We start from the raw sequence: 17,269 nt of genomic DNA on the forward strand, positions 1-17,269 counted from the left end.
CAGTTCCATTGACTGAGCGTCTGTCTGTGTTTATCTCATATATTTAGAATCTCACACCAGCACAAACAGCAACTCCTCACATGAAGTCATCCAATTTTCTCCACTAGAAAGAAGCGTAAGTGAGTGGGAGATGAGGAACAGGAGAAGCTCTATGATTCTCCAAGGCCGATTTTACTGCATTGAGACACAGAACGGCAGCAGAATCTTAACAAGACAGGGCTATGAGTCACTGGCACAGGAGAAAAGCAAGAAGGTATGCAAATGCAGGAAACAGGGTCACCTTGAACTGAGTGAACAAATGCTAGTGAGAGATTGTTGAAACGAGGACCTTGAGAAGAGAGGCGTATGTATGGCTGGATTGAGTTGGCTAGTAAGGAGAGTCTCACCTTGTATTTCTGCTGTAATTCCTCTGTGACTTCCTTCTCCACCTCCAGCACTTTCCTCTTCTCTGTAGCATCTTCGGCAACATCCAACTACACACACACAATATGTAAGTTAACAAACTCGCTATGAACAAACTAAAACAAAACTCACAAATACACAGACAATTTTATGTAGAACATGGATATTTTGCGAGCCACTGACAGTGTCTTACCTCCATCTCCATGCGTCCCATCCCCATGACATCATATTTGAGGATGATGGGCACAGGGTCGGTGCGTCCTGGGGGGAGAGAGACAGAGAGAGGGGGAGGTGAGGCTCTGACACTGGGACGGGGGGACAGCTCGGGGACAGCCTGCTTTTAGAGCACAGGGTGCTGGGGTTAGAGAATATTGCCTTGAAGTGCAAAGAGACCAGAAAAGCTACAGTGAACCAAAAACCAGCCATTCTCACAGCTTACCATAGCCACCAGGCACGGACGGCACAGCTTAAGTACCCTGACTACTTCTCAGCTGCGTTCTCTTTTCTAGAAAGACGCATCCAAATTTCTGCACTGATCCTAGTTCTGAGACGTAACCAGCATAGGCCATATGAGCAGTTCAGAGACGTCCATTTGGATAAGGGAAGGGGAGAGGACAAGGAAACGGGGGGATAAAGTATACTGGAGAAAAACAGAGTGGCAAGGACAGGGTTTAAGCCTGTATCTGTCGCAGTATCTCCGTGTCTCCCTCCAGTCTAAAACTGCTGAGCGTAGCCTCTCTCCCCCCTCCCTCCTCCAGTACCGCAGTCCGTTTCAACAAGAATGCCAAGTTTACCAAGGACAATACTGCCGGAGGGGCTGGCTGACGCAGCTGCTACAGATTACTGAGCAGAACACCACTGCGACAACATAGTACAGCCTCCCCATTACCCGGCTCTGAACTGCCCAATGACTGACCCCACAACCCCCTGTACTGTCCCATAGGAGACCCAGCCTCTGCTCCCCCTCTACCCCAGGCCTCTCATCATGGCCCTGGCCTAACAGGCTCTCCCCCCTCTTTCCCTCAGTCTACTTAAGCCATGTTACGTAAGCTGTGAAAAGAGCTAGATCAGAAGGAAATTAACTTTAGAAAAATAAATTAACCAACCAAAAACAACCAGAAAACAGAATGAAACAGAAAAAGATCAAAACTATGTTGGAGATTTGACACGTAATTTTGCTTTAATCCACTCATAATCAGCCAAACGAAGCAGAGAGAGAGAGTAAATAAAGGACAAGCACTGAACTACAGCGGGGTAACGTCACAGGCCAGGAATTGCCATGGTGACATTGCAGGGGAGGGGATACTTACCTGAGAAAATAGGGTATGGGGTGGGGTTGGACAGACAGGGGTTCTCAAAACAAAAAAGGCACAAAACAGAATTTGGACTAGTCTGCTGCAGCAGTGGCTGTTGGTTGGCAGCCAGGTTCATAGTAAATCAGATAAGAATCCAATCAGCACTTCAGTTTGGTTTCAGTTTTTTTTTTCTCTCTCCTTACTCAAGATTACGTTATGATCAATTTTAGACTCAGTTTATACCCTTGGGCAAGAGTGATTATGAACATTTTAAAAATATGCTTGTCTTTAGTTAAACAGGGCTAGGAATGAACAAATCCACAATCAGAAACAAATAATGACTAACTATTATTACCACATAGCACAACCTATTAGCCATTTAAACTGGGTGGTTTGAGCCCTGAATGCTGATTGGCTGAAAGCCGTGGTTATCAGACCTTATACCATGGGTGTGACAAATTATTTTAACTGTTCTAATTACATTGGTAACCAGTTTATAATGGCAATGAGGCACCTCGGGTGTTTGTGATATATGGCCAATATACCACAGCCAACAGCTGAATCTAGGAACGCTGTGTTGCGTCGTAACTAAGAACAGCCCTTAGCCGTGGTATTTTGGCCATATCCCACACCCCCTTGTACCGTATTGCTTATTTCTAATCCACATGCCTCACTAGTGAGGAGAAGAGACTGTAGTCTCATTCAGAAACTAAAAGAGCAGGTTTGGTTTACATCTTAAATCATGTGATAACTAATAATGTTAGGGCCATAACGACATTAGCGGTCTGATCGCATAAAACCAGACATATTAAAAGGGGCTAGTGATAACAGTGACTAAGGTCTTGCGTGCCGACTGACTACAGTCTTCTATTGCAATGGAAGCCAGCGTGATAATCAGCATTGGCATAACAGGGCAGCAGCATAGGCTTACATACCTAATGTATTCATTAGTGCCAGAATACAGATGTGAGACAAATTCATTCCTAGCCCATTGGACAATTTTTATTTTATTTGAATTCTCTCTGTTAACATCTGTCTGTTCTCTGAATTGTTCTTGTATCATTGTTATGGTCACAGCCCAATGGTATAATCCTAATTCTTAAATTATAGCTGTATGTGGATCAAATAAGGGCCTGTCTGGACTCCAAACCCCACTACAGTGTCTGTCTGCCGGTTGGACACATTAAGGCAGGTCTCATACTAACTCTTTCAGACAATTTATGATCTGAGGGTGTGACACAATGGCCAAATTGAGCTCTGTACCGCATCACTGTGTGCCCCTCATAATTTTGGAATAATGTTGAGGCTCCGTAATAGCTCCGCATTGACATGATTGATTGACAGTAGGTGGGAAGTCCTGTATAAAAACAAACTCACTTCCTCAATAACAGCTCTGCTCCCCCTGAAGCGCAAGAAGTATCAATGTCCTGACTTCTGCAGAGGCCGTTTCAACATAAATGCTGCACGGTCAATGCAGACGTCCAAATGACAATGCAGCGCCTTTTCTACCTGATAATTAATTACACCCAGGTCTAAATCAGTCCCTAATTAGAGGGGAACAATGGAAGAAGAAAAAACACAGTGGAAATATAGCGTCGAGGTCCAGAGTTGAGTTTAATGGACCTAGACTATTAGAGTGGATATTGAGCAGTCCAACCACAAGGGGGACTGCTTGAGACCAGCCCACGGACAGACAGGCCACTGCAGTAAAGCTCTCCATCAATGGACCAGTTCACTGAGAACACAGGGGAGGAGTCACAATCCAGGCACCTAATCTTCATGAAATACGATTTTTTTCTTTACAATTACAGAAGATGTCCCCAACTATAACCATTTTAAAAACACAGTGACAATACCTTCAGCATTACCCATTCCAGTGGACAACAAAGGGACCGGACAAAAAAGTGTGCATCTAAATCACAAAGGTAAAAAAAAAATAAAAACTGAAAACAAAAAAATGAGAATGTTTGTAAGAGTAATGTAGATGTATATATGATAATATACAAACAGCAGAATGAGTACTAATACTGAGAGAGAATTGAAAGCCTATTTAGCATTGGTGCTCTGATGACAGGAAAACAACAAATAAAAGAAATGGGAGGAAAAAATAAACAAAATAAAAACAATTCAATCGGGGGGAAAAATAACATTTACCACTAAGTTTACCATCAGCACAACATGGGCAGGATCAAATCACTGTAAAAAAGAAACACCAATTGGTTAAGCAGGAAGATTCGAGGCACATAGAGAAGGGCGGGTGGGGATGGGAGTGGGGATGGGAGTTGGGGGGATCAAAGCCCTCCTTCTCCTCTCTTCACTCTTGGCCCTCTGGGTGCTTACAGGGATCTCCTCTCACCACCACACTCTCTCCCCACCCATCCCAATCCTGGCTCTTTCTACCCCAATATCCCATGAGTGCCTGGACCCCTTGTTCCTCTCTCCTGTATGCCCCATATCTGTGTTAAGTAACTCCCAACACCCCTCACTCTTCCTTCACCCTACCCCAAAGAATGACAGCTAGAGCCAGCAGTTGGCTTCAATAACATCCCCATCAGATAAGAGCTCTGGGGAGTTTAGTTGGACTCTGTTCTTCAGGGTAGGGGATGATTGTTTAAACAGCTGAATCTGAGGACAGATCCACTTGGAACAGGGCGAGGTTCCCTGTCCGGCTGTCCTACAGATCATGGTTTTGCTTTAAATGTAGTGTGTTAAAATATCTATCTATCATCTGGTACAGTAAAGAGGAATGACCATGCCTCATTTGATACGAGCATGCAACCAATCAGCTGCCCCTGACAACAGAACACCACTCGACACACAGCCACCATTCTTCCCTCTGTCAGCCTCACAGACAGATGTTTGTCTTGTCAGCCTGGTTAGCCTAGATTCCCCCAAATCCCCTCACTGTCCCACTGTCAGCAAGCTCAGTTTGGGACATGCTTACCCCCAGGATGGTGAACATAGACAGAAATGTACCTGAAAAAGTGGGCCACAGGGCTTTGAGCAGTGCTTAGGAGACTTGGTCTAGCACTGTAAGTGTGCAACAACAGGAAAACAACAGTCAAATGATTATTTAGAGCTGAATTTTAAGTACTCCATGGAGCATATGAAGGGTTCTTTGAGTGTAGCACTGTAGTCTATACAGAGCACTGCTTAAATCCCCAGATGACTGACAGTCCAGGCAGGCAGGGTTGAACCTCTGGGACAGGCATGCTGTGCAGGGGGGGGGGAAGGCCAAAGGGAGAGGGATGATGGGTGTGTGTGACGTTGGTGGACATGGGAGGGAGGGGCAGACACATTTTGGGTGAAGGAGGGGGGAGTGAGATTTTCCCTGTAAGTTTTCCCTAGGGCCCCCGTCCGTGACTGACACACACAAATACACACGTCTCAGTCCCATATGACAACCGCACATATACATACAGTACACACTCACTCCACAGGTTTGAAGTTTAAATACAGGCAGGTGGGGGAAAAGGGGGCTACTCTGCAAGCCATTCAAAAGACTGAGCCGTGGTCACAGCCAATCAGAACCCCCAACCATGGCAGCCACAGACACTCAAAGGGAAAAACACAAATCTAGACTTGGAGCAGGTGATTCTACAGGATGTGATGCAATCTTTGTTACTAGGATCTACCTTGATTTTAATTGGATTTTGGTTGGGTTTTTCGTACTTGGAATCAAAGCACTGTAGGTACTTGTGAGCAGATTGTGAAAAGTGAAATAATAGTTTAGTGGTTTATAAAAGCCAAGAGGAGGAAGCTGAGAGAGGCCAGTATTAGCCTACGCTGTAAAGGGCGGTGTTACATTGAGGTCAATTGTAGAGTGGGAGAAACACACACACACACACACACACACACACACACACATACATACATACAAACAGAGGGAATCCAACAAACCTTACCTAAAAAAGGGGCAAAAAGAACAAAAGAAGAAATAAGAACAGAGTCAATACAGTGAAAACTCAAAGCACAGGGGAAACATTGCTATCAAGTCAAAAAGCTTCTGTTCTGACAGGAGGGGAGAGAACGAGTATAATCCTGTATATTATTACTATTATCATTAGAATATGATCCCACAGATTCATTCTATAGTGATGTGATGGCGTGATATGGTGATTGTGTTATAAGTCCACTCCGGAGAAAAGTAGATGACCATATTTGTCCACAGTTGTTGGGTTCAGACACAGGACCATTAATATCCACAACAATTGGACATGCAGGCAGGCTAGCGCCAGACAGACAGACTCATCTACCCACAGAGCAGAGGCCACTGCTTACATAACCACACTGTACTGACACCATGCAAACAGCAACAACACAAGAGCTACACTCAACCAATTAAACATTTTACATTGGAGTCATTTAGCAGACGCTCTTATCCAGAAGGACTTACAGGAGCAATTAGTGTCAACTGCCTTGCTCAAGGGCACAGGTTGTCGGCTCAGGGATTCGAAAACCTTTCAGTTTCTGGCCTAATGCTCTTAACCAGAAGGCTACATGCCGCTTAGTCATAAACCAGAAACATTTACAGATTATCACATCAAACACACAAACACAACCCCCTTTATTCACTAGATTACTGACAATCAGACAGCAGGTCCATTTTTAAAATGCATATTTAAAAACAAAACACCCTGTACTGTCTGCCTCAATCCTGTTATCAATGCATCAGAGTCATGGGTCACCGCAGTGCTTTCACACTCACAGGTAGTTCCCAATGTGCCCTGTAGGAGGCAGTGTCCTGGACTGTAGGGCCTCTGGCTGATAACTGGTAACAGAGAAGTGGATTGAAAGCCCTACATGTCCATGAGCAGAGGAGAGGAGAGAGCAGAGAAATACCAGGAACCCCTGCCAACCTCCTTGCAACCAGCCCCTGGCATGAGCCTCAATCCACCATTCCTCATGGGACAGAGTTGAGACCATCAGCAGCAAGCAAGACGCCACGCAACGGCTGTGTCCTCTTCAAGGCCAGAGATGACGAGTCGTTGACACAAGTGTTAAAACGTCTTCAAAAAGCTTCTTAGCATACGAGAGCGTTGTTGGTATTACATTTACCGTGGCTGCTGTGTGTGTGGCATTACTCTGTGTGACTGTTGTGTTTAGCACAGTGCTGCCAAATGGGAGGGTGGGACAGATCCCCAGCTAGATGAGCCATGGCTAAACACTACAGACAGAAAAGCAGACACTAAAAGAATGCAGTGTGCCCTGCGCTACGTACACTACTCGCCTCCCTTAAAACAAATAACCAGCTGACCTGAAAGACGCAGGTCTTAAATCAGTGCAGATCCTCATGTTGCACCTGAGGCTACTACTGCAGGGAGGCTGGCAGTCTACAGTTGCATAAGCAGCATTGTAACGGCATCCTCCTCTAAAAGCAAGGATAAAAACAAGGTTCTGTAACAAGAGCCTATTTATCCACTTAGTAAGATATTAAGATGCAAATGTAGCATTCGACACATTGTTACAATCACCTGCTCAGGGTGTCAGACTGAACAAAGGACAAGTCCCCAGTAGTGTATGGTTTTGAGAGGAGAAGGCATCCAGGCACTGTGTCCTGGTTGAAAACAAGACTTGTGTGTTAGGAGACAGAATGAGCAGACTGGGACGTTTCCCATTAGCGTGTTGTAATCCAGATGCTTCCTGCTGGGTGGGGAGGGAAAGGCTGGTGTGACTAAGGGAACGGGGTGAGAGAGAGGAACGATGGAGGGATGAGAAAAGGCTGGGTGAAAGACCTGGGTTGTGTAGCTAGCTCTGGGCAGAAACAAATGAGACTGAAAGGGGTTGGATGAAGAGGTTAAGAAGAGGTTACTTCCCCTGGACTCAGACCCTGGGCCCATGAAGTAGACACACTCACTCTAAACCAATTCTCAATAGACTACATGGACCAACCAGGCTGCCAACTATGACATCATTCAAAGCTGAAGGAAAAACACTACATAGGGCTCTACAGTGCGACCATTTTACTCGCATAGGCACCAAAATATTTTGTTGTGCGACCTGGAACTTTCATTTCGAGCACCAGTGCGCCTAGAAAAATGTAAGATTCTAGCTTTCTCACCAAAATATTTTGCATTGTGCTCCAAAATGTATTCACGTGCGCCTACATTTTTACAACTGTACAATTTTTTTTAAAAGGCCAATGTAGAGACTTGCTATTCATCACCCTCTTATAGAGAGAGGGGGAAGGGGAGGGAGAGCCGGAGAGAAGTGAGATGGAGAGAGGGAGAAAAGAGGACAGGTGCGAGTATGAGAGAGGGAGGGGCAGATACTGAGCGAGCGAGGGAAGAGAATGTAGCATAGCAGGCAGGAGTTGAGAGGAGAGAAGCCGGGCGCTGCACCACCTGGACCAAGTAAATGAGGCTGTGAGCTGAACTAAAGGCTGAGGTGGCCTAAGCACCCCCTCCACCATCCTGCACAGCCAGCCAATGCTGGCCTGCCAATCCCTGCCTATAGAAGAAAAACAGCATGGACCACAGCCAACAGCTCTGCATCCTGCACCGAGTGTTGCTGCTGCGTGAGGTTCTGAAGGCTGTTTTCAGACCAAGACAGTCCTACACACAGACACAGACATGAAAGCTTGTACTAGCACAGAAGTGCAGACAGATAACATGCAAACACGTGTTTGGGCTGTCTAATGAAAGTTCACCTGGACATTACAGGTCAAAGGGAGGAGGAACTGCAGAGACAGACACTGAGTGCATTGGCTGTACTGTCTTGTCTGTCACTACTAAACTCAGAGGCCTTTATGCTCAAACTCTTGCCAGCCAACTAAAAACATCTTCTGACATGAGCTGTGGTCAATCAGTGCACACAAAATGCATCAATACAATTAATTCAAATCAAACGTTAATAGTGAATTACCATAGAAACCCTGAAATATTAGAAAACCAGTGTAACCCCTAAAGTAACCCAACCAGATTAGCTTTAAATTAATATAAATAAAGTGCTAGTTAACAGGGAGAGATCAATAACAGAAATGGAGGGAGTGAGATTAACAGTTTTTAAATCTAACCAACATATTGACTATTGAATTATTTTGACTGAGTACTGGGGAGGCATAGGTGATGATATAGGTGACTATATTATTTACATAGCTAGATACAGACCTCATCAGTTATAGTAACTTTGCAATCGTCTACGAGCACATATCCAACCCTTCAGTGCCTTGTATCACTGTACTAATCCCCACAGCTATGACATTCTAGAAACTGAGGTGAAATTCCAAACATGACACAGGTGTTCAAAGGCAAACTAACTTGACTCTTGATCAGTGGAACATCTGAGAATCAGACCTGGACTCTGTCTGCTACACACTTCACAGTGGAACCAAGCAGGGTACACACAGGCATTCCACCATCAGACTGTCTTTTTTGGAGGAGAATGAACAGCAGCTCCCATTGGCTGAGGGCAGTGTCTCTCAAGGGAGCTTGTGAGCATCAGTGTGAGTGTGTGTGGGGTGGGCATGCATTCTTCATCCCCTTAAAAACATTTTTTTGGGTCAAATCTGCTCTAGGCTAAATGCATCATGGGAAGGGAACAGCAGTGGCGCAAAGAACAAACACCACCACCCCCCTCCTCCTCCTCCTCCTCCCTCTGCCCCGCCCGTCCTGTCCCAGGGTGCATTACGCCATCCTTTCTACACCTAGTTCTGGCAAAGACCAGGGCAAGACCGACAGGGACAACTGTACCGGGGTCATGCACTAAATACTCTGATCCCTTTCCATCTACCAGAAGAGGAAGACAGAGATCAGAAAAGTACAGAAAATAGAAAGGAAACAGTTGAAAAGAAAAAAAGTACAAAATAAAACCTGGAGAAAGGTGAGGCAAAGAGGAGGAGTACTGAGAGGTATTAGCACACATTTGAGAAAGGAGTATGGAGAGAGAGAGAGAGAGAGAGAGAGAGAGAGGGCGAGAATGTCTTCTTACCCTGCATGGTTTTGCCCAGTCCTTGCCCCAGCTTCCAGCCATGTTTCTGAAGCAGCCGGTGCCCAATGTTATCCTGGCAGACAGAACAGAGGAGAAAAAGACCAAAAACATTCCAATAATAAGAAAAGCTTTTCCCGTGGGCACGGGTCACAAACACATACAGGACTACTACCAAATCATCACCACCTCCTCCACCATGTGACATCAGTGTCTTCCAGCACAGGGGGGAGGTGAGGGGGAGGGGAGGGAGTGTGTAGTCTCTGAACTAACATCCTTATGGCCACACTGAGGGTTTAGAAGGAGCCTACCCTAACAGGAACTGATTAAAACCTCTAAAGCTAACAAACTGGGGATGAAGCGTCCCATGTTGGGTGGTGGTGGTGGGTGCTGGGGCGGCAGCATAGCCTAGTGGTTAGAGCGTTGGACTAGGAACCGGAAGGTTGCGAGTTCAAACCCCCGAGCTGACACGGTACAAATCTGGCGTTCTGCCCCTGAACAGGCAGTTAACAGGCCGTCATTGAAAATAAAAATGTGTTCTTAACTGACTTGCCTGGTTAAATAAAAATAAATAAAAATAAAAAAAATAAATGTTCTACTCGTTGTTGTAACACAGAGAATATCAGCTGTCTGGGAGGTACGAGGGGAAGGAGGAAGAGGAGAAAGGAGACGGTAATATATGTATCACACGCATATACATATATGAACCGCTATAGAGCGAGATCTATCGCACACAGACAAATGGAACAAAAACAAGGAATGGAAATCTTGCGTTAACAGAAAGAGGACCAGAACCTCCCAAGCTTGTTGTGATTCCATAACCAAGACAGAGGGGAGCGCCACGAAAAATATGCAGCTGTCACGAGAGAAATACAGCGAGAGGGGGAAAGAAAGAGAGAGAGAAAGTGCTAAGAGGGCCTTGGGTTACCATTACAAGGCCCAGGGTTGAGAGTGTGTATGACTGTGTAGGAGAGAGGAAGACATCAGGTGAGTGACTGAGACTTATAACGCTATGGGTCGGCAGTAAAACAAAAGTGAAATGCAAGACTGTCGCACCACTACAAACTACAGTACACCATCAAGCACAAAGAAAACAAAAACAATGAGATTTAAAAAATACATTTTCAAATTTTAAAAGGTTGCATTTCAGTTGTGATTATAACTATTCCAAGCTTTTCTACTACCATTCACCAGGGTGCTGCACTCTACCAAAAACATACAAACCAACCCCAAAAAAAGGATATTTATAATCACAAAGAGAGTAGATGTCAAATTTCAAAACAGAAAACCAAGTGGGAGGGATTGAAACCAAACAGTAAAACAGCATGCATCTTTTTGTTGAAGAGTTAAACAAAAAGGAGACGGTGTTAGTACTGGACTGTATATGATGATGCATATACAGAAGGGCAGGGTCAACAGAGGGCCAACGGACCAATGGTGTTAGTCTGAGATGGGCTCAAGCACAGAGGTGATGGTTGGACAGGGTCATAGTAGATCGTCTTGACAGAGAGAAAGCAGTGGAAGTGGATGGAGATGTCAGGGTGGTGGTGGTGTGGGTCAGTATGGGTTAGTGCATGTGGAAGGGGTAGTGGTTGTCACACACAGAACATGCTGCATCTCTGCCCATCTGCCTTTGTCACAAGATGGATTTAATCCATTTTATAGAGTCCCTGTGGTATTTCAACCCAAACTAGTACCCCCTTCCCTCTGTATAACTAAGTCAACGCTCCCCGCTTGCTTATCATTAAACTAAAATATCATTACCTAATTGGTTTCTTTTAAGTGTGCCACAAAAATATTGTTGAAATGGCAACTCCCCTCCAAAGCCACTGATAATCTCCCTCATATACAGCATTTGTTTTAGAGCCTTGCTGATAAAAATACACAAATATTTGTTTTCCTACCTTACCCCAGGGAAACGTTGAACTGCACCACTTCCTAGCTCTGTTTGGTTGTGTTTTTTTCCCCTTGTCTAATTCCAGACAGGAAGACCCAGTAACAGAGCCTGGGAATGGGGGATATATGAGCTGTATCTGTGTCAGATATTCTGGGGAGAGGGCTCGCATGTGTACTTATAATAACTGGGGCTATACATCACCTAGCATGGTGTCACCATATAAACATGTTCATGCTGGTTGCTAGACACATCAAGTCAAAGCAGATATAAATACAAGAGGGGCTGGAGGACTACAACTCCCATGATCCTCTGCAGCCTCGTCTCTCTGCACTGCAGATGGTGCTGCAGTGGGCTCCTCCCTGCTCCCATTGACAAAGAGATACTGGGGATGCTTTTAGTTCTCACCACAGTAGCTGCCTGCAATAACCCACACAGAAAAACAAGCACTGGCTGAGCAGAGTTGATCTAATAGCACCTTTCAGGGAAATCAAATGTAAGACAATAGTCTGTAACCCTCCCCCAAAATAACTCAGCAGCGTCTGTAAATTAGAATGAGGAAAACCAGGTGGGGCTGATGATGGGGAGAAACTTCAGTCCAAAATGGCTGAGACTGATCAATGAGCCAATCAGAATGGACTGAGCAGAGTGTGAGGGCGGAGATGAGGCGCAGGCTGTGTGCTGAACAACAGATGAATGAATGCACTAAATGAAGAAGAAAACAGACAGACGGACGATGAAAAGCAACGACGGCGAGTTCCAACAGCAGTGCAAGTGGAGTGAAGGCATTTCCATACGAACCTGGCTTTAAAATACTGGGCTGTCAAAAGAACAGTCACACGTGACACAATGTAAGAAAAAGGCCAGTCACTAACGCTTTCAACTGCAATTTGTTTTATAGTTTTTTCTTATTAAAAAAAAAAGAGCTAAAATCTTTATTTTGCCCTAAAAAATGTATAAAACACTGTACACAAAACAGAAATGTGGTAACTAGGCATGTCAATAAACTCACTGATTTAATGATTACTGTTAATATAGGAGAAATAAAAAGAAAATGTTATCCAAACAAGAGAAATCCACACAGAGTGTTGGTAGGGAGGGTAATGTGCATTGTGCTGTCATTGACACAGTGCATGGGGGGGGGAGGTGGAGGGAGGGTAAAAACAAATAGATGGGGGTAAAGGCAGGAAGAGGTATACAGGGGGCACCATACCAGGAACCTGGGAGTGTGTGGGTCTTCAAACCTTGTGATGCTGACGGTGTGTGTGTGCAGTAGACGCTGGCTGTGTGTGAGCCTGTCTGAGGCCTTAACCCACAGAACAGACAGCACGCTAATCCACTTAACCAGAAATTAATGTCAGAAAAAACATCAACCAAAACTTGGGTCATATTTTATTTGATTATCTCTGTGAGATGAGTGAGTGAGTGACTAGTAACTGTGACAGTACAAAACAGAGGGTCGCAGTCAGGCGTCACCCGCTCTTGTCCCCCTGTGGAATGTGTGTTTTTACAGGAGTCTTGTGGATCCGGGTCTGTTAGACAGAGCAGGGGGGCAGCTCTCCTCTTCCTTGTAAAGCTCTTTTTCCAGCTCCGCTGTCCTTGGCGCTCTGTCTGTCTGTCTGCCTTGCACGCTCACATTCCTCCCTGCTGAGACTCAGATAGGTGTGACTAAATGGAAACAACGGTCACTGCATGGGTCTCAAGGGACTCAGGTCAAATAGAACACCTTCCAACCAAGGACCTGCCCTCTTAGCACCACCATATTGGAGAGCAGTTGTTACCTAACCTTGGGTCTGTTCAGCTGACCTTGAGTTGTGACTTAACCGGTGGACAGACTTGGTCAGGACCATTGGATCCATTACCATCAATGACCTTAAAAACATCTAACTGACCTCGTCAGTCTGCCTCCTGCAGTGTTGGAGCTGGTGCTGAATAGAGATGGAGCCCTCTGCGGGGTCAGGGTTGTAAAGGGGACGAGTGACTGATGGCAGATGACCTTTCCCTTGGTAATCTTCCAGGGGTTCATTTTCCCAAATGAAGGTGGGGAGGCGGTGGGAGTGTAACACTAACACGGCACGGAGCAGAGGAAAGATACAGCTGGTGCCTGAGCAACAGCACAGTAGTCTGTGGCATATAATTGTGTGTGTGTTCCTCCAGACTCCCTCTGTGTGTGTGTGTGTGTGTGCTGTTGTGGTATGTGTGGGTGGCAGTGAAAAAAAAACACCTATACAAGGTTGATCATTTCAAAGACACCTACAGCTCTGTTGATACATGGATGTGAACAACAACATAGCCTTTAAGCAGTTGGTATACTGTCACAGTCTGTCAGACCCACCTCATGTTGATGATGTCAGCACCTGGACCCAGAACAGAGAGACACCAAATGGCTGTTAGCACCCGTGATAACATACAGAGGGTGGGCAGGGGTCAGTGTGTTACTGCAGTCGTACCGCACCATGAAAGGGTGATGTACGACCTTTGACCTGTCATAAATCCCTGGGCATGTACGTTTCCTTCTAATCTGACTGAGGTTTGACTCTGAATATTGTTGTCTGTGGTGCTGCGATGTAACTTGGTGCAGTGTCTCAGTAGTCAAAGGTAAAAGGCCGGAAGGCATCACGTGAAATGGCACGGTGTGAAATCAATCTTCTCTCTCAAGTTTGAGGCCAGAACAGCTTGTGCACAGGTGCTTTTTTTAAATAGAGTTTGCTCTTGTGTGTGTATGTGTGTCTGAGGCTGCCCACTGCATCTCTCTCTCAGGGCCAGGGATTTGGAGGGGGGGAACAGGGGTAGGGGACATTGGAGAAATGGGGGAGGAGAGGGGAAAAGGTGTGATTAGGACAGCAAGAGAGCTAGCACCAAATGATAGCCAGTTAAAACATGCAATGCAAAAAACAATGTTAGAGAAAGAGCGAGAGAACAGAGGGGAAAGACAGAGAGAGAAAACAGATCCCAGTAAAGTACCACAGACCTCTAGCTGCCTACAGATCAGAACACACACACGAGTGGCAGGGGAGGGGCGCGGAGAGGCGCTGCACACACAGCCAGCGCCTTGACGTGAGACATGCTGACGACTGTCACTGCCCCCGTCACCCCAGAGCCATGACACTGCTGCTGGAGTAAGAGGGGGGGTCTGACAAACTTAAGTGGAGCTGTGAAATTTCAAAGCTGATCAACTGCAATTTCACTGAAATTAAAAGTTTGGTGTGTGTGTGTGTAATACGCATTATGTGAGCGCATGCGTCTGTGGTGGTAGTGACAGTCCTCGCTCTCTCCACGTGTGTCAGGAGCTGTCGTGCTGCAGCCCGGCTCTCAGCACCCCTCCATAGACAATAGCGCAGGAGCAACAGAGCCACTTTACCCAGGCAGGCAGGCCACCTCTCCTGCTCTCCTCTCCACTCCTCTCTACTGCCCACCCACAGTGGGCTCCTGAGCCAGTGAGTGGGTTGGTGCTACGTGGCTCAGCTTGGTTTGATCAATCCGCCCACCATGACAACCCGTCAGGGTATATATATATATATATGAGTCACATGAAGGCCTATGGAGAAATGGTCAGGGCAGACAGGAGTTTCTCCCTCACATTTCACCAAGGAAGCATTTGTACCATGGCTTAGTAATGCTTTCAGAGCAGCAGGACAACAGCAGAGCTAGGAGAAGGACAGACTGACCTTTCTGTTACCGCTGTTGTTACTGCTGCTGTCCATGTGCCTCACAACAGAACAGACACAGGATTATTTACACCAGAGTGCCTGGCTGAATAATTTGGCTTTGTTACAGCTACATGCTTAAGGCAAGCTCTCATGGTCTAGCGGTATAGCTGTGTGGGTGTGTGCCGTTTCAATGCAAACTGGCTGTATATAGTTTAAAACAAAAGCCTAAAAACTCTCCTCGTACCTACTTGTAATTAAAGCTTTATTTATCAATGCAGCTGGAACTCTCGCCATGAACTCTCAATGCAGCTGGGATAAGATACTGTTCTGCTGTGCCTTGAGATGCTCAGAATCAGATCAATAGTTGCAGTCAGAGGACATCCACTATGCCCTGAGGAGGAGAGGGGATAGACGTTGTGGAGACAAGAGTGGAGTTCAGGCCTGCTCTCCGCAGTGCTTCAGAGAGAGAGAGACACGGAGAGACAGAGGGAGAGAGAGATGGAAGGGGGAGCGAGAGAAAAGAGCTGCCTGCGATATTATCCATGTGCCTCGTCAGCGAAAAATGCAGTCCCAGTTGCACAAGCACCATGCCAGCACAGAATGACAGAGGGTACTGAACACCGAATCACTGTGTAGTAGAGAGAGAAATCATTGTTTGAACATAGGTGCATGAAAAGAACAGAGGGGAGATGGATTGAGAGAGAGCAGAAAGAGGTAGAGCGATGTGAAGAGAGACAGTAAGAGAAGCGTTTACAAGGAAACCCTAAAAGATGGGAGTAGGAAAGCAGAGCGTGCAAATACAAACCGGGTCATTGCTGCTTAGCTAATAGGGGCCAATTCGCTGCAGGAGAGAAATGTCGAACACCCCAAGTTGTGTACAATACTGTAATGTTCTGAGATAACTGTCCTATATACACACAAACACACAGAGTACACAAACGCCACACACACAAATACTAAACACACACTTCCATCTCCAAGCCTACACCTTTTCTCTTCCCTTGCTGTGGAGTGGATAAGGCACCAAGTCCCTTTCCTTTCCCAAATCAGGTCAGAGCAGAACAATCAGACCACATCTGATTCGCCTGTCCCCCCCCAGTGTGTGTGTTATGAACATGTGTGTGAGTATGCAATTGTGTGCTACGCTTCTAATCTTGTTAGCCCAGAGAGTATTAGATTAGATGTTATTTATCGACAGGACCCCTCATGAATATGTCCATCTCGTGATAGTGCTTCAGTGGCTAGGGTGCTAGCAAGCTATAATTAACTATGTGTGTGTTTAAATATATAAGAAGAGTTTGTGTGTGTGTGTGTGTGTGTGTGTGTGTGTGTGTGTGTGGTGTGTGTGTGTGTGTGTTTATGTGTGTCTGTACAAATGGCCTTTATTTATACGGTGTAATTTAGCACCGAGGGCAAAGGAGACAAACAGGGATAAGCAAACTTCCACCACTAAACTCAGGGACCTCACGCTTCCCAGAGGACATCCACAAATGACATTTTACTGTACACTGCCCTTTTAACAGAGTGATTGGAAGTTATTTCAACTATAGACTGGTAACAGTGCCTTATCCACTCCACTCTAACAATCTGGTGAACTAGTGCCTGGATCACTGAAAACGGGCTTAAAAAAGACACGCAAATTCAGAGTAAAGAGCTACAATTAAAGTCAAATATAATAATGAATAATAATGAAAATATAATCCTATTCATCCAGCTAAGAGCTATCACACAGGAAATGGCACAGGAAGCAGAGGGCTTGGGAAGGGAGGGGGTCTACAGTGATTCTACTGATTGAGTAGGGAGAATGGGTTGTCAAGGGAACACTGGATGTGTCTATCACACAGGCAGTACAGGGTGAATGAAGGGGGCGAGGCTCTTATTCCTCTCTCTCTGGACCAATCATTAATTCTCTCACACACACACACAGTTTCAAGTTGGGCTTGTCCAAAAGGTGTAGGGGTGAAGGATGAGGCCTTACCGATTCTATGGGCTTGTCCAGGGACGCCTGCTCCAGCTCCAACTGGCCCTCTTCATACTGGTCAAAGTGATTTCCCCCCTAGGAGAGAAGACATGGGGACAGAGGGTTAGACACCAGACAGCTA

The 17,269-nt window shown here is 45.8% G+C and overlaps 1 protein-coding gene across 1 annotated transcript in view; it reads right to left on the minus strand.

Moving 5' to 3' along the window:
- Positions 1–17,269, minus strand: part of gpatch8 (G patch domain containing 8) — a 49,943-nt gene that overhangs the window by 7,707 nt on the left and 24,967 nt on the right. Inside the window, 4 exon segments of the mRNA XM_052490265.1 lie at positions 387–473; positions 596–663; positions 9,627–9,699; positions 17,146–17,223. Coding sequence (XP_052346225.1) covers positions 387–473; positions 596–663; positions 9,627–9,699; positions 17,146–17,223 — 306 coding nt within the window.

This window comes from Oncorhynchus keta, chromosome 32, assembly GCF_023373465.1.
Source record: "Oncorhynchus keta strain PuntledgeMale-10-30-2019 chromosome 32, Oket_V2, whole genome shotgun sequence".
Lineage (NCBI taxonomy): Eukaryota > Metazoa > Chordata > Actinopteri > Salmoniformes > Salmonidae > Oncorhynchus > Oncorhynchus keta.